The sequence below is a fragment of the Oxyura jamaicensis genome, chromosome 18 (assembly GCF_011077185.1).
Source record: "Oxyura jamaicensis isolate SHBP4307 breed ruddy duck chromosome 18, BPBGC_Ojam_1.0, whole genome shotgun sequence".
NCBI classification, from domain to species: Eukaryota; Metazoa; Chordata; class Aves; order Anseriformes; family Anatidae; genus Oxyura; species Oxyura jamaicensis.
Genome location: NC_048910.1, coordinates 9,813,102 through 9,834,910, shown reverse-complemented (window position 1 = coordinate 9,834,910; position 21,809 = coordinate 9,813,102). Strand labels below are relative to the sequence as shown.

Sequence of the window (21,809 nt, the reverse complement as noted above, 5' to 3'; positions counted from 1 at the left end):
TGCCAAGGACATGTTCATGGGGTAGTTTCAGCTCGTGTTGCCTCACACATCTGGGGGACTGGAGAGACTCACTGCGTAAGGGATGCATCGCCTAAGAAAGTTTCAAGAAAAGGAGGATTGTGGGGCTCCTGGCATGGGATGGAGATATTCCCACTTACTACTTCCTAACTCCAGGTAACAGCAGTCACTGCTGGCAGGTGGAGCAGACAGTAGATTACCTACAGCTGCCTGCATTAGGGAGCCCCAGCGAGATCAGGGATCACCACGGGTACTGCCTTCCAGTAACAGCACATCAACAGTAGGATCGGTCCTACCTTGTCTGGGCACCCAGAGCAGACGGTATTCATTCAATAATTCTGAAAATTATTTCGGAATTAATTAGCCTAGCTGTTTAAAAAAACAAAACCAAAACCCCAAACCAAGCAATCTTACATTACAATGAGCTACTACACTGGAAAATAGCCAGGAGCTTTGCTAATGTTCTACTCTGTGATATAAAGATAAGTAAAATTGATATATTTGAGGAATATCTAATGAATTAGGGCACAATTAATAAGAATGTTTCAGTTTTCTTACTTTCCATAGAGAAAACTGTACCTTTGTGCAATCAGCCTTTGAAATGCATAGTGTTGGGGGGGGGGGGGAGGGGGGGAATGAGGTAATGATTGAGTTGGGCTTTAAAATATCGAACAAAGTTAAAATAATAAGCAATTGTGTGTTACAAGATAAATCTGGTGTACTACAGTTTGGATAGTGGAGAAAGGCTCTGAAAACTATTGAAGAAATAATGACAAGAGTCATCCTGCAAGAGAAAAAGGCTCCTGCACTTCGTACTCAGAGAAGTTAAGACTGAAAGTCGTACTAAAGTCTCTTGGACCAAGTTTATAAATAAAATTGATGAGCAGAAATCATAGAATGGCTTGGGTTGGAAGAGACCTTAAAGATCATCTAGTTCCAACCCCCTTACCATTGGCAGGGATGCCAGAAATCCTACCTTCTGGTTCCTAGTTTGTTTCTCCAACTGTTCCCCCACTCCAACCAAAGGAGGTGGGAGCACAGTAACTCTGCGTATGGCTAACTGAACCTATTGCTCTGAAATAACTCCAGCAAGGAAAGAGACAAATTTTGTTCAGTCTCATTTGAGTAAACTATCCCTGAAATTATTCTACCATATTTTGCTTTGCGTTTGGCTCTGTTGACTGAAGGCTCTTCCAAATAGCTCCCCAGTGGGATGATGCAATTCCTGTGACCGTGTTCCTTGTCCACTATCAGCTTTCTTTCCTTGGGATGAAAGAGACTGAGCAGGGCAAAGGGGGACACACTAGAGAAGAAATCGGTTTTCTCCCTCCTCTGTGAGCAAAAATGTTATTGCAGAGTTAGTCTGCTGTCCTTCATAGAAGCAGGATACAGACATGAAGTAAGTGGCACTTCTCATGAAAACATACACTAAATTCACTCAATCTTTTCTCTCTTTTTTTTTTTTTTTTGAAATACTTTTCATCTTTTAGATTTTTGGCAAGCTTTCTTTAACAGAGCCAAGCTACTACACTCATTTTGAGTAATATTAGCTGGTAGATCACTAACACCAGCATGTCAGAATTGTTCAAGAACTAACAGACTCTACAACACAATAACAACAAAAACGTTACTACTCTGGAACAGGCAATGGTTTTCACATAATGAAAAAAAATCAAGAAACTCAGGGAACATACAACTCCTCTTGGTAAGAAGGAGATGCTCTTTAGATTATTTATAACTAAAAGAATCTGTGTAATACAAAAACACTTAAATTTTTTAGTATAAAAAATGGCACACGTATGACAACTGGTGGAGATCCTGAATGCATTCACCATAGAGAAAAGCATATGTCTACACTTTAATTAGATACAGTTTAATGATATCATTATACTCAGGAAGAATACATGTCCACATTTTATGGCTGACCCACTTGCCCCCACGTAAATAACCAGGGTATCACTGCAAAGTGTATGAAAATAGAATCTGTTTTGTGAGCATCCAGTTGAACTTTCTACACTATCGCTCTTAGTGTTCAAGTTAATGAAGTGAAAGATGTCTCTCAGATCAAAGTCTCCATCATGCTAAGAAGTCTAAGCAGAGCCTGCAGAAGGGCTGCAGAGATGTCCAGTTCCCAGAAGGTCTTGGATACAATGATGGAACCAGCTTTGGTAGTTAATGAAATGCAGTTGGCAGAGAGGAACAACAGCTAGAGAGACTGCGTTCAGTGGAGTAAGCTAATGGACAGCATGCAATGCTTATTTTTATGAGCAGAAGTAACTGCTTAGAGGAAACTCAATACTTTTAATAGGGCATCTCTTAGAATCTCTGTAAGTTCTTTGAAGATGTCATTCTTTTTTTTCATTTTTTTTTTTTTTTTGCCAGGATTGAAGTATGACATCACATGCATGAGTACTGACAATCGTGCCAGCATAGATACTGTGAAATAGATATGTCTACATGTGCAGTATGAAAGTCTGCCCAATGTCCAGTTGGACTGCATCCTAGGGCTGCACTTGCTGGGTAATGAATCCAGCGTCACGACGCTGGGTGATGAAGGAAGGACTGAATGGTCTGTAGGGCACGTTATCAGTACCTTAATTGCAAACTGTATGCAAGTACAAGTTCTTCAATAAGCAGATATCCAATCATAAAACACCATCTGTATTTTTTTTTTCCAAAAAAAAGTCTCACAAAAAAAACATCATATTACAACATTATTATACAGAATAGTTATTCCTAATCAGGGAAGTAATCACCGACAGAGTATATTCATATGTATTCTTTCAGAAGTATACCTACACACACATATACATATATAATCTTTCAAATTTACATCTTAACTACAAATTTCCTGGGCATTTCAGTTCTATATGGACTTCCCACCAGATGTAAGTGTAGTGATTGTAACAGGTTTAGACTAGAAAACACTGTAGCTGTCATATGTTATTTGAAGTAACAGAAATCTCAGAGTATAGCTAACTGCTACATCATTAAAACCAACCAGAGGGATTTGCACAGCTCTGGCCAGGTTGCATGCTGTGTTGGGGTCCCATCTCAGTAAAGCAAGCCATTTCACAACTGCATCAAATCAGATGTGCAGTCCAGAAACTAAAGTGCTGATACTACCCCCCCCCCCTTGTGTTTTTATTTGACTACAGCTTCATCCTGTAATCAAATATCATCTGTGTTAAGAACAGTCAATACACAAGAACGTAAATTACTTCTCCACAAGAAAAGCAGCACCGAAAAAGAATTAGATGTTCCTGGAACCTGCATAAAGAATTAACAGAATGAGTCAAAAACTCTCTATTTAACTACAGAAAAGTCAATAAAAAGCTGAATGTTGAAAATTATTTGGAGGAAAAAAAAAAACTTTTTCTCCCACTCCAATTTACTCATGTACACTGCTCAGAGAGCTTTTTTATGAGGTATTTTCAGCGTTCCAAGGTTGCTTCCTTTGAGCATTGTTAGCATGTCTACTGATCTGCTCGGGTCATGCTTTCTGAATGCTCATTTTCTTTGCCAAGAAAATACCACAGACAAATGTTACAAACAGTTGCGTTAGCCAAGCTTCACATCTGCATGCACTTAGCAATGCAGTTTGTCTCTTTCTTTCAGTAATTTCTGGCAAACCTGAAAATGCCCATAAGCTTTGGGGAGCCTGTCACACCTGGCTGAGGAGTGGTCCTGCTGCACGCGCCGCTGCCGCAGCCTACAACCCACCTGTCTCCTGCTGCTGAAACTCCTCGTTAGCAGAGCCTAAACGCAGTACCATGTCTAAAACATTCATTTCTTAAACAGTTTATTTCATCAGTGAGGCGTGACTTCAAATACTAAAAATTACCATCTTATCTGAAAATGCTATCATCACCTGATGTAATGAAATTCAAGCAAAATAAATCCATATATTAACAGCTTTAAAAGCAACTCAGAATCTCTAGGACTGAATACACGTGTTCCTCTGAAGCAATATGGAAGATTCCTTAACTAATATAGAAGAAATACTCTGGAGAAATCGTCAAGTCGTTTTTGTAAAAAGACAGATAATAGACATTAGGAAAGTACTGAAGTCATAAGGACGTAAGTAGTTTCAAATGCTCCGTGCTGTCGCCTTGAGTTTTGTCTGATTTATGGCCAGCAGAGCTTATCTGACCTTCAGCACATTACGGCTTGTTATCCCGATCTGATAAGGCGGCTCCGTGTTCCAATACAGGTGCCATGTTACGACTTACAAGGTGAGCAGTAAGGCGATTACAGGTGATGGGGCTGTGGCACCCGACCTAGCAAAAGGCTAAGGAAGCATTGCCACTGCCCAGTGGAACAGCTGCTTCTGCACTGAGCTGGCCAAGCACATGCAGAGCTGCCCCTGTACCAGCCCAGCCCTATTTCTACGTAATATCTGTGGCTCCAGGGTGGTGTAAGGGCCCTGCTTAGGAAAAGGAGGACAGAGCACTGGAAGGGAGTTGCCTGCTCTGTTCTTCCTTCTGCACAAAACAACACCCCTGCCCTCTGAGGGGACGGGACATTTGGGACAAGGAAAAATGCCCATCAGACCTGTGTACGCCTACAACCCTTCCACACGGAAGGCAGCTGTGGTGGTACAGCAGCACTGGTCAGGAACAGAAGCAAGTTGTGGGGAGACGGCACGGCTGGGCCCAGCCCCAGGGAAGGGGGGAGCAGGAGGTCAGACCTCCAGCCCCAAGCCTTCCCAGCCCTGGTGAGATGGAGCCCTCATCACCTTCTTGGGGACCATACTGCTCATGGGGCGGTATCCAGCTTGGAGAATCTCAGAGGTGCTCCTGGGTTGTCCGACCAGGTTCAGCAAAAGTGAAAATGTACATATTTAGGTCGGCTACCGTTCACCTTCTTACAAAGTGGTATTTAAATGAAAATACTACCTGCAAGACAGGGGGTCAGTGGAAAATTATGGACTGCTCCCTTTATTATTTTTCCATGTCAATAGATGATATGTTTATTTTTCCTATAGTGTGGGTTACATGGTGTCATTTGGCAACCTGTTAAATATTTTCCCACTTATCATACCCCAGCTGACTGGGAGATGCAATAACTGTCAGAAGATAATTGCTTTTAGAATCACAGGTTCAAAAACATTACTGTATGATTTCTGTTGAGTAACTTTCTGGCATTGTACGCTGTAATCTCTAACAAAATGAATCAAAATATTACTATAAACAATGTCCTATCTTCTCTATTGCTTAAAATCTCAACTTTAAAGACTTCCGTAAATTACACTATGTTTACCTAAATATTGAAAAGCTGTCTACAAATACCAACAAATATTTAAGTGTCCAGTGTGCTTGCAATAAAAACCTTTTCTCTAATCTCTTCTGCCCATTCTCCTTCCTCCCATCCCCACTGCAGCAGGGCTATGGAGAGGGCAATACCACATAAATCCTGTCTTCTTTTACCCACCTTTATTCTAATTTTTCTTTTCACTCAAATTTTAGCTTTTGTTTTCTTTTGAACAACACTCCACAATTTCACAAAGGAATACACACAGAAATCAGTATTACTCAGAAAACAGACCACTGAGGAATGAGATCCTTCATGTGAGAATGGACTGACCTTCAGAAAATCTGGACAGCCATATGACTATTTCCAAGCCTAAACAGTGAAATTCAGCTTCCTCTTAGATTTTTAAGCAATCTTTAAAGACTTGGCAAAAATAATTCGGCTTGGAAGACAAAACTTTCTCCCATATTGTCCTAAATTTCAGGGGAACGAGATTTGCTTGTTTTAAAAACAATTTTCAAGATTCATGCTGCAATTAAGGTATTTTAGTCATCCCCCTCCAAATAAAATCTCCATTAAAATTCTGCAGATTTTAAGAGGATCAAGATTTGAAAGTGAGTTAGTGGAAACTGTTACTTTTGACCTTTATATGCAGTTTGCCCTTTAAACTACTTTGACTTTGTAGCCAATTTCCACAGCTCTACATTTGGAAGACAGAAACGAAGAACAGTAGAGGGAGATTTGATGGTAATGCAAGGAATTTTTTCACTTTACAACAGACTTTCCAAAAGATTTTTTTTTCCTTGTTCTCTACTCAACACGTGCTCTTCTGATTAGAGGTTAAAAAAAAAAGAAGTACTCTAAGTTAAAATAACATAATTTTTAATAGCAGTTAATATTGCTTAAAATTAGCAATTTTATTTGGAAAAATAGAAAAATCCAATAAATTAAAAGAAAATATTTCTGACAGAAATGACAATTCAAGTCTATTAAAGATATTTCCCTATGAAGGATTATTTGTAACTTTAATTTGAGGATGTAAAGAAGTTAACTTTTCTTTTGCTATACTACACATGTAAAAAAAGATCAAAGAAAGAAAAGAATTGAGATTCAGATTCCATTTTTAAGCAAAAATGACAATGTCTTCCTGAGTTAAAATTAATCCTTTAATGATGAATTTCAAAGGTTTAAATACTTTCTGTGACCTTGGCTTTAAATAATTATGCCAAGCAGAGCTTTCCTTACATTCAGAAAAGATTCTGAATTGTTGATCACAGCCATTTTAATGGCTTCAGGCTGGCTGATTTCCAACATAATCCTCCAAATGCTGTTTAAAATTACAGGCCAAGAACCTGACGCAGGTAAATGAAATGTCACTTTCACAAAGGCTCTTCAAACAGTATATGCAGATTGTTAATTTGTGCCACTGTACATCACTGGGCAATAAAACGTATCATTTATTACATTAACACATATGAAAGATACTTCAACAGCTATCAGCTCACATATACACCCTTAGTCTACCATCAATATTGAGCAGCCGTTTTTAGATTAGTCTTTGAAATAAAACACGTTTTAGTTCATACCACCCCTAATGTGGAGAAACATTTCTATTCAAGGAGCCAGCGAAAGGGGTTTGTCAGGAAACCACTGTGAGCGCAGCGTCGAAGCAGCGATACGCGGTGACCCCGCTGAACAGAATAGGGAGGGAAGCCTCAATGAAGTTGAAACGTTAATTTTTATTTTCAAACCTTTCACACAGCACTTGCTCATCTGATGCACACAGGCAAAAGTAGACCAGCCATTGTTAGCCACTAGACCCAATTTCCTTGCAGTTTTAGCCTGAGTTTTTTCTCCTTAAGAACTTTTCCTCATTTTGAGGAGAAAAAGTGTGGTTAGACAGAACTGCCCTTTCTACTCTATCTGGTCCAATAAAGGAAAAGCAACTAGCCTAGTCCTTAGCTGGGTTTCCCTTTGAAATCATCTGGATTTTAAAGTTCATGGCCATCCCACACGCAACACGGCTGGAAGGTGCTGCCCCAGCAGCACTCACAGCACACAGCTACAGCAGTGATCGCTGCCATTGCATCTTCAAAGAGAGGTCTTTTGTTACAGAGCCACAGAATTTCCATTCTCATGCAGTGATTGCAGCATCTATGTCAGATCTACAATGTACGACCTTTTGTTTTCAAATCAAGTGACCCCCTAAACATTTTTCCTTGTAAAGCTTTGGTTATCTGACTTTTGAGGTGATTGCTTCCCTTTTGTTGAGCCACAAGAAGCAGCCCTGTGTGATTCTCTTACCTTGTCCAAGGCCTTCTGTGTTTCTGCATCATGCACCTTTTTCAGGTTGAGCAACATTTTTTCTGCCTCCACTTTCAGCTTATTCACCACCATCTCATGATCTCGAGCTGCCCTCTGCTTTTCCTCTTCCCACTGAAGGCTCATGTCCATCAGCTGTTGCTTGTGCTGAGCATTTACCTGAATAAGTTCTTCCCTCAGCTTGTGGATTTGGCTCTCCATCTCACACATGACCTGAAAAGAGGAACAAGCAAAGTAACAAAACAAGAACAAACAACAAAACACCTCCCTCAGACAGGCTTTCACCTATGGTAGGAAGCTGACTCGACAGATTCTACGTCCCTTTCCTTGGCCTCTTTTATTGCTCTTCCCCTTCTCTGCATATAGAGATGAACACAGCTCCTGCCCAAGGCATGGCTAGAGCAAGGAGATTTACCTTTTTGGAGGGGGTGACCCCGTCAGCGAAGAAACTTAGTTTGTGGCCTATAGCCACTATATATAATGCCTTTTTTCCCTTAAGAATTCACCTATCACATTGTAAGGAGACATGACCATATCATCAATCATTTATCAACCACTGCTACAGATTATAGACCATATCTCTCTGCAGTGTGCTGATGTGCACAAGGAACATGTCACAGAAAGTGCTCCTTCAGGTGAGGGCACCAATGCACACCAAGAAAGAATGACACTGGCCAACGCAAAGAACCCTTACAACTCTGCAAACATGGTACAGATGAGACACAACCTTCGAAATGCAAGACACAGACTTCTGAATCCACGATTCTCTTTTATGTGATCACAGATCATCCCCCGGTCCTTGGGAGCAAATGCGCTGTGCACCATGGCCGTGGCATCGGCGGCAGGCTGAGCCACAGGGAGTCAGCTTGGGAACGTCAGAGTGCGAGGAACGAGGCTGACACACGGTAAATCTGTCACGCTCTTGAAGTATACAGCCTATACACTGCTACTTTACCGTAGCCCATTCGTTCAGATTTACACTTGCATATAGCTCTCATTAGTTACGGTTCTAACTGCATTTCGTCTGTAGTTTCTCAAAAGAAATACAGGTGCATTGCATCTGTGACAAAACCATTGTCTTTCCAGTTAATTGTAACATACGAAGTTGAAAAAACATGGTCTTTCATAAACATACTTCTGAAAACAAGCCTTTGCACCCAAAAACCTCACTCAGTAGATCCCCCTTTTGCTTCCCACCTCACAAGCAGCACTGCAGTTCCCTGGAAGTCTTGGGATGTACAGGATGACACTGAGATAAAATACTGACATCCTACCAAACATATGTAGGTGACTCAGATCAAGCTTATTAAAGGTTTAATAAGAAAATCTGCTTTAAAATTAGCATATATTTAAAAACCCCATTGCCCTGGAGTGCCACTTACTGTTTCCAGAGCTGTGAAGTTCTCTCTCCAACTATTATTGTTCTTCAGACTTTTCCTGCAGTATCTGTATTCAGCTAAACCATTTATTTGCAGTCTGAGAACCACATTACTACAAATCTTTGACAAAGAAACATTTGTTTCTGACCAAAGTTGGAAAATTAATGACTGTATCAGAAATAATGCCTTGTACATTAATATACCAGGAGAGATTGTTAACAATAATTACTGTGATCTGCGAGAAAACTGAGGCTTGAAAGTCTATTTTTTAAAACTATTTGAGCTATATGGGATAATAAAAGATGGTGTTTCCTTTCAAACCTTCCCTTGTGTCCTTAGACTATCACAGCTGTACCCTGTATTAAATATTAAGCATCTCAGAAACTTATCACAAGATTGACTTGTTTCCATGCTTTCTTAATTACTCATTGGCATTACTCCTTAGCATGTCAGAGGTAAAGTTTTGTGCGTGCATGCACAGAACGAGCACATCATTTGTATACAGAATTATAACACAGGCCGCATACTTCAGCCTGTATCAGCATTATTTCAAACATATGCTTCAGATAGTGTGATCTACACTACGTCCTTTCCCGATCTTTTCCTCCATGCGTTTATTTTTTTCTAAACCTGCAAACAGTCTAAAATGCAAAATACACTTTAGTTTGCAATTATACAGACTAAAATGTAAAGCACGTTTCAGTATATCGTTATAATCTACAATATGCTTCTACAATTCTTTCAGAAAAATATTTCACCTTAAGATCATAACAAAATGCTTCAGTAACTGAAAAAAAATGTTAAAAAAAGCTTCCTGAAGCTTGATTTTTTCCATAAGTGAAACTTAAAGATATTACATCGCTCAGAAGATTCCTAAAAAGTTTGATAAAATATTTTGGATACGGAGCCAAGACTCACTTCTTAGAATACAAGAAAAAAAACACATTCATACATCATATTACAAGCCAAGATAGAGAATGGGTGAATTCCTGAGTCAACTGTTATTTCCTTCTGCTTTACTTCATTCTATACTCAATAATTCTTACACAAAGACATAGGAAAATTCAAATAGCACAATGCAGCATTTTCTACTGCCACATGGCAGTGACAGTGCCAGGCTTTCAGATTCAAAACCGGGAAGCCAGCAGATAGAGGGCTGAATGCTATAGGTAAAGTAATAGTAATTAATATGTAAAAGAGCATTAATGTTGGACCTAATAGATGGCAAAAGCAGATTTGGTTCTATTAGGAAAGAAGAAAGAATCTGAAGACAGGGTGATGGCAGCGAAACTAATATGATTAAGGGAGTCCTTTTGGAGCAACTTCACTGCTAGTAGGATGATGTTAAGAGACATCTAATCTCTCCACAGTGACTGGGAAAAGCTTACGCTGGGGATCACAGGCACAGTTCTTGTCTATTACCTTAAAATAAGGCTAGTTTTCACAGCTAGATTTTTTTCCCCATAAACAAAGTCACTGGCAGAAGCAGCTTACAAACGAACAACTTGCTGCATAAGACAACTTTCTGTGGCACGGGCATCTTAAAACTACTACAAGAAAGGAAGCCCAAACTTTCCATCACCAAGACGCTGCTATTTCACATGCCAGGTCTCATAAATTATTATTAGGCTTAGATGTGGGCAAATTAGTATTAGCAGGAAAAAAATTAAAAAATGACAATTTTCTGTTGTGGAAAATCCATGCAATATAAAACTTCAGAGCAATTTTATAGCTGCTTATATCTATGTTTGTGAACCACGCTGACCAAATTGCATGGTCCATACAATAACTTGGGTGCAAGAGCTCCTGTGAGACACACACAACTTCAATACTCCACACAAATAACTATTGTGCTAAATGGAAGGCTTAAACATAAGAAATAACAGATTTCACACTATATAGTAGGTTCAAAATGTTGTTGCTACTTGCTGGATTTAGGAATCAGGGTTAGAGCCTTTTCTTCAGTGGTATAGGTTTGAGTAAATGAAATGAGAGATCTGTATCCCTTTTACAAAGAACGCTGAAGGATGGCCATGCCATAGCAGCGCATCTCAAACAAGAAAGCGTTCTGTAAAATGATGTAAAGGAAAAGAAAGAAAGAAAACACTAGCTTACAGAATATCCCAAATGGAACAAAAATACAAGCATGTAAATTCACCTGTGTGAGAGGTAGAGATTTCATATGAACGTACATGGTGTACTTGCATGTTTGCTACGTGGCATGTATGACAGTCCTGTGGATGAAGAAACTGCTAGCTGAGATGGTGATTTCTATTTCTGTTTCAAAGGAATAACTTAGAATTCTAACTAAGAATATCTGTGCTGAAATAGTGTCATAAAAAGGGTGGGTCAAAAGCCCACAGCAATTTGCCTGTAGGGAAAAAATAGACTTGAAAGAAAAAAAAAGAAGGTTGCTCACTCACTTTGGCCTATTTAAAATGCCAATAAATGTACTTCATGTTATTTGGAAGGAAAACATGTGCTCTTAATTTTAAAAAGTAAATTGCATAAGAAAATATAAAGCTGGCAAAAAGTTCAAATTAAATCTGTTGCTAAGTCTGAAACTCTGCTACAGTTACATGCACCAGGGATGAGAAATGGACCGAATGAACGACTACAGTCCAATTCTTTTTGTTTTTCAGGAGCTTCTGCTTCAACCTCTTGAAGCATTTACTTGGATTGGTTTCTAAGGAAGAGGCTGGAGCATGACTGCGTCTTTTCTACTTGGTGATGGAATACACGGGCTTCCTCTCAATGTATTACACAGCAAACTACACCCACCCCATCACCACACATAACTTTGAAATGCCCTCAACACCATTTGAACTCACAAAACCAAGGAAATGCAGAGCTGAGATAAAATCCAGCCTTATTCCCTGCGGCTCAGATCTAGAATGATTTAGGTGTTGCTTCAGCAGCTTCAACAAGTGACTAAGCTCCCCGCAGATGAAGTTGCAGAAACCTTTCATTGCTGAGGGTACTCAGGCAGCTGAAAGAGAATTGCACTTTTAAAGACTACTGCATTTCCAAGAGGATTGTGATACCTCTTCCAAATGAGTTTCAGAAACTTCCTGTGGTAGGCTAACTTGGCTTCAGCTGGAGACAACGGCACAGGTCTCCATTTGCAGTGCTTAATTTTGCTTGCATGTAACAAACCCCCAGACACCTCTGAGCAGTTCCATAGACTTAGTTAGGTTAGATGCTGACAATAATTCATCCTAGGCTTATAACCTAAAATATTAGCCCATGAGCAAGAGCCCTGCTGGAATCGCTGCTATGCAGTTTCTGCCTCTGTGCGCTAATACTTGCTCAACGTTTTCTCACCTGGAAGAACATTAAAATTAGTGCGTTTGTTTGAACAGTGAACTATGAGAAACCATCAGCTGCACCCTTCTGAAAGGGAGATTTGTTTCTTTGTGTCTTCTTAGGCTGGCTTGATGTGACAGAGATGGATGAGGTATACATAACATTTGTTATTGGATAGTGGATTATTTTTGAAAGGAGATCAGTCCAGTCAAGGGAAAGGAAGTCTGCAGTAAAAACAAATCTCACTTTGATGATGAAGAAGAATTAAAAGGAAAATAAGGAACAAAGTGAGTCAGTGGTGACAATGACTCTCTTTTACCCTGGATTAGTGCAACGTTCCAGAAGAGGTGGGAGAAGCACCCCATCCGAGTCAGCACAGCAACTGGTGACATATTTAGGGTAAAACAACTTGGACAGATTATCTGTTGGAAACGGGGAATCTGAACTACTCCAACTTCCTTATTAACAAAAAAAGCTTTGTAAAGGGTTGAGAAACAGGACAAGTTTCTCTACCATCACACGCAAAAAAGCAGTGCACCTAACATAAAAGACTACTAAAAAGTAAACAAATGGTATTTGTTTGCAGCTCTAAGCTAAGAAAAAAGTACAGCTGTAAGAACTTCAAAGATGGGTGATGTTGGTTTGTGTTTAAACCAAAATTGGTTTACATTAACGAGTCTTACTACTGCAGTTCCAGCGAGTCACAACAATCAGTCTTACGCTTGATCTCACTGGTTTTTGGGAACCATCCCTATGATTTTTACCATTAGGAGATAAAAGAGGCAACAAAGTGCAGCTTCTAAGGGCCAAGCACGATCCCTGTGGCTCTCTGTTCTTTTTGTCCACCAAACATCCCACTGAGCCAGACTCACTGGGCCCAGTACGCCTGGTTTTCTCCCAGCCAGACGAATTTCATCTGGCCAGTTCAGCCAGCTGGCAGATAAACGTGTGGCTCCCCTGTAACAGGACAACAACACAAAAGCTACACAGCAATGCCAAAAATAGGAATCTTTTGGCTTAAGCTACAATCTAAATCTAAAAAGCCCACGTCCAAACCAATACTTTGAAAACAGCTTTGAATCAGCAAGTCATTAAAATGCTGTAACTCAAGTTTTTAATGTCACGTATCTCCATTTTCATCACGTATATTAAAAAGATTTTCTATACAATAACAATTTAAAATATTAACAATATTATCCATTTTTTCCTTGTGCTTGATATAACCAGTGATTTGTAAATATTAGGAAACTTTAAATGTATAGGTAGAAAACAAGGTTGGGAACATGGAAGTATATGAGATAGTGTTCAAAAGATCCTATCAAAGCAGTAACAAGTAACAGGATCTCCACAAAGCACATTGCAACATACAAAGAACAGAGTTTTTAATGAATATCTTTTAAGGAACATCAGCCAACCATCCCAATCACAAGGGAAAACAAATCTAAATGAACAAACCTCAATTAGGGTAGTAACTGATGAGGGAATAGATAGAACCAAGACGGAAGTTCCAAGGTAATACACAAAAGATATTAAAGTGAGCATAATAACGCCTGGTAACGGTGGTCAGATTTCTGCAGTTACTATTTTACTATTGGAGAATGATTTAAAGAATTCTTGCTGTAGTTTTTGGTCAGGAGGTAACGTTGGAAGCAATGCGAGAATTGTACTGATTTGTAAAGAAAACTTCCACAAATGTCACGGACATTATCACATGTGTAATGATGTGGCAGAGCCCGAATTAACAGGGACAAGTAATAAACAGCTATTTAGCTTTCACAGCACCATCTAGTACACTGTCAAGTTTAAATGCCTTTGGGTAAGAACACAGACCCATAAAAATGGTAATTAAGGGAGCAGATAAATAAAACGGTGTGAAATGAAGTGAGAATGAACAACAGTGCAATGACCAACAGGTAGGTTTTACCTCCTAGGACCACTGATACGATTTTCAAAAAAGCAAATTATTCTGGAGGGAATCACTAAAGCACAGTGATTCTAGCACTGAAGCACACTCAAACCATACTCTACCACAATTAAACATAGTTCTGATCACTAATCTAGTACTTGCTGGAAATACTAAAACATCAGCAAAACCAAAACTTCAATAAAAAGATGCACGTAACACTATATAAACATTCAAGAAAATGGCATACATAAGTTTTCTTATTCCTGAGGGAAGAAGATTCTGTCCATGAAGTTGGTGCTATTGCACAACTTGTTAAACGGAAAACATCTTTACTTTAAATATTTAACTTCATCCCATAACTGAAATGTATTCATACGCTCATTAATCAAGTGTTCCCAGTTTTTAAATCAGACTGTGTAATAGCAAATTTAGGTATTCCGTAAGAAAATTGTTACACAAATGAAAGCTGTAGTCCCTAAGCTGCCCAGCATACAAAGAGTAGCAGCTCTCTAGAATAAAACAGATGCATGTACAGTGTCCAAAACAACCTTACGTAGAAGCAGTGCAGATGGCAACCATAATAGTAACAGTAAAATGTTTGCTGTTCAGCTGTGTAAAATCTGAGTCCCCACGTTACAGGGTTTATGCAAAGGTATATCAACTCCATCTCCGCACAATCCCAGATTTTCCCACCTCCACAAATGTACCTCTGACATCGCTTTTGAAAACATCCACCATGACTTGCCAAGTGAGGTGTTGAGCTGCTAACTTACATATTTATTCTATTAATTTTAACAGCATTAAGGTGCTTTTAAACATCAAGAGTCCTTTGTAAGGTTCTTTACTTGGACTGCTCTAACATTGTGTATGCTCTGAAAAATGTCCAACATATGTGAATCTGCTAGAAGTAAACTCTGATCAACCTTGCTTATTTTGTACTCTGCTAAGCACAGATTTAACACCACCATACCCATATGGTGCTGCTGGAGGCTAACATCACTCCGCTTCCAAACTATGGGCAACTTCATTTTGTCTTTCCCTGACTCCTGCACTTGTCACAATCCCAAGAAATGTCCAGCACCGTTCCAGACTAGGTTTTATTTCTTAGTAACGTAGAATAAGAGTAGACGAGAGGGAGCAAGCACAGCTTAAGCATTTTACTGAAACGCAACGTGTTGATTTATGAAGAACAGTAAAGAGAAGTTACCTTCCGCTTAGCTCCATTTTCAATAAAAAAATCATGAAAAAGAATCAAAAATACTAATTTGTATCTTTATTTCCAAAGGAAGTGCACTGAAATAGATGTGGACATATAAAGAAGGCAGTTAGCTGCCTAAGTGCCAGTAAATGTCAATGGGATTTAAGCTACAAACTATTGGGCTTTAAAAAAAGGGGGAGGGAGCAATGGAGAAAGAAAGAAAACCAGACATCCATTTCACAGCTCCACAAAGAGCTTAAAATTAACGGAGCTTATTTTGATTTCTTAATTTACATAAGTATATTTGATTCTAATTTAGTTAATAGCATCTGGAAAGCAGAACTTCATATAGGTTGGTTATTGCCACTGCCTGCCTAATAAGATGATTTTTAGACAAATGGAAGAACCTCAAGCCTTCCTTGGGGAGAGATGACACTGGAAGTGAACGATACAGGACAATGGTGAGAGAAAGGATTAGTCACCAAGTTGAAATTGAGATAAAAACAAATATTTTTTCCATTTACCAGTTTAAGATCTAGAGAAGACTTGGCCATCTTGCCTGGAAGACCACTTCCAGCTGACTTTCTTATAATCTGGTCTCCTGTATTTGCTTTGAAAGAGACTACAGAGTTTTAAAAAAAAAAAAAAAAAAAAGACATACAGCTTTCTTTTCTCTCTCGTGTAAAATAAATTGACATTTGTACTTTTCTGTCTACAAACAAAACGAGTAAGACTACTAACAGACCTACCTGGAAAGGACTAGATGGAGGACTCATTTCCTTGCATCTTTCTACTATGAAATTTAACAGAGACACTCAGCTGAGCACCAAGCAATCTGCATAACTGCATTAATGTCACTTAAGTATAATGAAGATGCAAAACATGTATCCATAAAGATATGCTTAATGCTGTGATCCCCTAGAAATATTTTTGAGGGCAGAATATAGATAAAATACATGGTGGCTGAAAAATAAAAACCTGTACCTTGTAACAGTTTTGCTGCCTCACACAAACAACCATCCCCCCAAAAAGATTGCTGAACATTACACCAAACACGGGTTCATTCTTCCCTGTTTTCTTCTGAGGAAAAAAAAAAATCTGTATTTCAGGATGTGAAAGGAAATTATTCCTTTCAGAAGAATGCCACGGATGTATACAGTTCAGAAACAACACTGGATCAAAGCTTGTGCTGAATGTGAAAAGCTATTGGTATTTAAGGAAGGATGGGACTTTCCTGCAATGGAATACATCAATGGAGGCGAAAGATCTCTGCAGCAGGCTGGGAAGAGCTACCCATCACTCAGATCGGAGAAACTGGACAGAGAAATACTCTAAGGAAAAGTTTGTAAACAAACCTTTGCATTTAAATTTCCATGTATTAAATTTAAAATCATTTCCTGAACAACTTGCGATCCTGATTTAAATGCAGACGTGATGCATTACAGATTTAAGGATTTCTACAGACATTCATCTCTGTGAAGCAGCAAAATTAAACATATCTTTTCTAATTTGTCCCCAGAGTAGGCAGAGGGCATATTGGCTATGAGAAACGTCTTTGCCCTGTTGACTAATGAAAAAACTTCACTGACAGTAGGAAAACAACAGAAAAACATCATTAACTCATTTCTCTTTTGAATGTCTTTGTTTAAATTATTGCTCAAAGCAGATGCATCTTTAGAGTACTCCAGAAATGCTCCCCTATACATCCCCCATGGAAGTTTTATGGTGGCTGTAATGGAAATGGAATTGGTTTGAAAACTTGAGAAAATACAAACGAGACAAGATACAGATTAAAAAAAGTAAACAATCACTTTCAACTTCTGAGTGCTTGTAGAAGGGCAAACTCTGGGCACAAACTCCTACTCAAGTCATCTGCCAGGATCTCCTCAACAGGCAATTGAAGCACTGAAGGAAGACTCTAAGTGGATGATGCCATCCAAGCCCTGGCCTGACTGTTAATCTAGGTGAAAGAAATTCTTCTAAACTCCAACATAATTACACAAAATCAACTAAGGAACCTAACAGTGCTATTCTCTGTCTGATGACTAAAGATGAGGTAAATGCACTAGCCCGTTGTGTACTTACTATGCTGCTCTGCTAAAGAACCTCACACACGAGGAAACTCTCACTGCTGATGCCATGCTGCTATATTGAAGGTGACAGACTTTAACCAAGCATGAAGTCCTCATTCTGGGTCTCACGAATGGCAGTATGTGTGGGCAGAAATCCTGAAGTGCAGGAGCTTCCAAAATTTAAAAAAAAGGGTGTAATTTACAGGTTTAGACTTCAAATAAATAGTCACCTTCTAGCTTTCAAAAAATGGTTCTGCAATGCAGTAATCATTGGAGTTTTTCTTCTAATCAACTAGTTGTGGTAAATTCTTATCTGCATCTCAGCTGCTTACACAAATAAGATGCAAAATTACACATCCAAGCTCAGATTTTTATTTTCTCCTTTTTGAACTGAACTCCACATTGGAAGAAACATACGCTGACTATCTTTGGTGTCAATCCTTCTACCTAATAGCTGAATTTGTCACATCCACGTGAGGACGAAAGTCCTAGGGAAGGAAGTGTGCACTCCAACTTAGCTGTCAGCTTGGAGTTGAAGGCATCAGCTGACAGCACCTTTGGTGTACTTTGTGCACGCAGATACAAGCCCGCACCATTTCTAGTCTCCCTTTCTGCACCTTCATCCTCAAGAGCTGCCTGCACTATCCCCGTCATCTCCGCAGTGGCTCCTCTGTGTTCAGAGACCTTTTGGAAGCATCATGCTACCGCTACCCTGTTCTGAAAGACAAGATCAATCCCAGGATGATCTGTACAAAATAAATAAGGACTGAGTGCATAACATTTTCTTCTTGAAATCAAGAGTACTTTTGGCTCAGTATCTTCCTTTGGCACCTTTACATTGATGTCTATCCTTTTCATCCTTCTCTGTTTGTCCTTGAATTCAGTTGATGCCACTGTCATTTCGGAATGACAAATAGGCCACTGCATCCTGAGGCAGGAGTTTCTTCAGACGTGTGTGCAACTGTTTTGAACCTACTGTACTTTCACTAAATGTTATCATACAGTTTAAATATAAAATATGTATACATACTATATACGTAAATTCTGTGTAATACCAGTAAAATAACCCCATTAAATGAGGCCATTTATACTGACCATCTTTATATTTAGTACACTCCCCTTCCCTCCACCATCCCCCTGCCTTCCCTCAAAACAATGAAAAAAAAAAAAAAAAAAAGAAGCTCCAAATTGCATTAAGAGATAAAGAACAATGTATTACCCCTAAACTGAATATTCTGGCAGGGAACAATGGCTGTGGGGAGCTGCTGACAGTTGACCAAAAGCAGCAGTCCTCCTCCTGTACAACAATGAAGCAGTCCCTTAAGAGGACATCATTTGCAGACTTTTACAATCTACTGCTTTTACTTTTCTGGAAAGCATCACTGTTGTGAAGGACACAATCTGACTGTTGAAAATAAATTATGTTTATGTACCACATTTCAACTAACATGAAGCACAAAGAACAGGGAATTATTAGAGAGATTATTTCTTGGGTACCACGAGATGGTGTTTTTTACAAATAGCATCTGATGAATTTTTGAGAGATTTCACAATTCTCCATATGCAAGCCCAATTACTGCACTAATGAAGGCTACTGCTATAAAGCAATAGCAAAGCTGTCGCTGCTAAGCCTCCTTGAAACTCGTGCACAGAAAAACAAACATTGCCTTCCATATAAATGGCTGCATTAGAAGCCATTACTGAATAATGCTACATCTTTTCTCTCACCCTCTGATGCAAAAGATGCCAAAGACATTTTATCACAAGGGTTTGTCTGCACAGTTTTAGAAACAGTAGTAATCTAAGTACCCGACACAATACTCAGGTAGGGCAGGTAAGAATTAATTGGTACCTTTCCCCCCCCTCCCGAGAATTTCAGATGCTGAAACTGTTTTTCCCTTTATTGAACCAGCTCGGCCTAGACCGGCTTGTCCCGCAGTGACATGTATATTGAATACAAATCAGACAGCATAGCTTTAAATCTGTGTTGCAGCTCTCATTTCCAATTCGAGAACTGTACTATAATCATAAGCTTCTGGTGGATGAAAGGAAATCAGCTCTCTGAATATTAGCTAATGCCACATTTGCAAGTCCTGAAGAGATCCGTGCTGTTTAAAAAAAAAATAGATCATTTCTCGTGAACCTATATATATGAATCGCTTTGTACTGCTCAACTGATAGAAGCGATGCCTGTGCTGGGATTAAACCCTTTTCATCATAAAACCTCATCTGGTTCGGAGTCCAAGTCCATCAAACCTTTTCCCTTTAAAGTCCCGCCTTTGATTCTACATCAATTTATTCAAACCGCAGCTGGGTGGCTGAAAACGAAAGGACAGCATCATTTAAACCAACCATGTTCCTAACTTGAAAGAAGGGCTATAATTAAAAAAATGGGCATAAAAGAATGGAAATGGGATAATATTTTTTAATGGTAGTTCAAAGGCCGACAGATGTCAGAGCCTTTGAAGATGTCAGTACACTGAGCAAGAAGTTGCCATTAAATAGTTTGCCTGAGAGGTGAAGCAGCTTTTTAATGACTGAAAAAGCCCTTGCAGACACATCCTTGTGTTTTTAATTTGTCAGAGTTTCTGCAGTATTTTCTGATTAATGACACATGATTATAACTGCATAGCATACATATTTTTATACTTGGTTAAATGAATACTTTATTCCACATTCCTTCGGTGCCAGATAAGAACAGGAAAGCTTTACTACAGAGTCTAAAACTATTCAGATTGCTCAAATATTTATGGTAATTTGAGGGGATTGGCCAGATACAGAGCTACTATGTGTTGCTACCTTTTGTTCTTTAATGGTGCTATTACTACTGCCATCACAATGTGCATGCATTAAGCGAGCATGTGACCAAGCAATGTATTATATCCCTCCTTGTGCACCAAACAATCAGAGCTTTCATAATTCACCAGCAAACAATGTCATCAAATCAAATCAAAATAACATTTAGAAAAATTTCTCCATTGATCCTAAACAATACAAACAATGGCTGCCAGTGTATTGTAAGCGGAAAATAACTTTTCTGAGAGAAAAACAGCACATATTGCTAGGAAACATCACGTTCAGAAGAAAACCACCAATATTTATAAATGCAGATAAAGTCCCCATCTTGGGCTGAGAAGATGCTCCTTCGTCTCTATTTTGGCATGTGCATTTTTTTCTCCCCTCTCCTTATTTTCACTATGAATGTAAACTGTAGTAGCCCAAACCCCAGGAATAATTTATTTTGCTCCCAGAAGCAGGCTCTCAGATCACTACTACAATCTTTTACAGCAGCGTGTGAAGCTGAGCAGGTACAAGCACAGGGAAGCACCCAGGCCCTCGGGAAGTACAGGAAAAGCCAGTACAGCATGCCTCGTGTTGGATCACGCCTTGCACAAGTCATTCACATGAAAAGAGTCATTACAAAGGAATTTGATTAATGTACTATTCTTTCTGTTGTTCCAACCTAGATTCAGTTTATTAATTAGATCATAAAGTAATAGAAGTATGATGGACTCCACTAAAACCTAACGTTCAGAGGAACGGGAGGAACCTTAGCAGAGCTTTGTGAAATCAGTTGTTGTTGTACCAGGACAGTTAAAGCATTTTGTGAGTACGACAGCTGTACTTGTAACAATCCATACCCATCAGGAACCTCTTGCAATCACCATGCTGCCTACCACTACTGTCATGAACAGGGGCGGAAGGTAACTGTTGGATCCTCACTGCTGCTCAGAAATTTAATTCTCCCAAAGATATTTATTGGATGAAAACAGAGTCCTGCCAGGAACAAATACAAGTGGTAGGACCCCACTATAAAGAGCATGGAGAAGTAGACAAGTTTTGGTACAAATAATTGGAAACCCAGTTTCCACCTAACCTGCAGCCTTCCTTCTCGTAACTTCAAAGGTAGTTTTACCTTACAAAAGGACACAAACCCCAATCTGCTGTGCATCAGTACGATACTTGTCTTTATCACGAATCTCATCAAGATTTGAACCTTCGATCTGCAAGGTTATGGTATGCACTTCTGCCACTTTTCCTGGAAAATGAAGTACACGAGCAAGCAACCAGCATGATCAGGTGGAATTGGCCACAGGGAACACCCACCACAGGCAGGGTGTCACCCGAGGTGACACCCAGTGCTCAGCCTCATCCACCCACACCTCGGGAGCGAAGGCTGTGAGATGGGCATGCTCTGGACGTAACAACAAAGGGGAAGCGTGCCCTGTCCATCCCCACTCCTGTGGCTATTGATGCAGAAGTTGAACACAGACCTCATCCTTTCTTTTCATATTTAGTTATTACTTTAGCACTGTGGCAAAAAAAAAAGGTGGCAAATTTAAAGCAGTTATAAC

General features: G+C 39.3%; 1 protein-coding gene across 8 annotated transcripts in view; it reads right to left on the bottom strand.

Moving 5' to 3' along the window:
* The window catches only part of CEP112 (centrosomal protein 112), a 160,454-nt gene that overhangs the window by 55,506 nt on the left and 83,139 nt on the right, over positions 1-21,809 (bottom strand). For 6 of the 8 annotated variants that reach the window (XR_004755094.1, XM_035342199.1, XM_035342202.1 and 3 more), the window contains exon 21: positions 7,576-7,806. Coding sequence is in view for 7 of the 8 variants with exons in the window: in XM_035342199.1 (XP_035198090.1) it covers positions 7,576-7,806 (231 nt within the window). In the remaining variant the exon portion in view is untranslated. Of the gene's footprint in view, positions 1-6,708; positions 6,963-7,575; positions 7,807-21,809 lie in introns of those variants that run through there. The other 2 variants (XM_035342205.1, XM_035342206.1) reach the window with 2 other exon arrangements.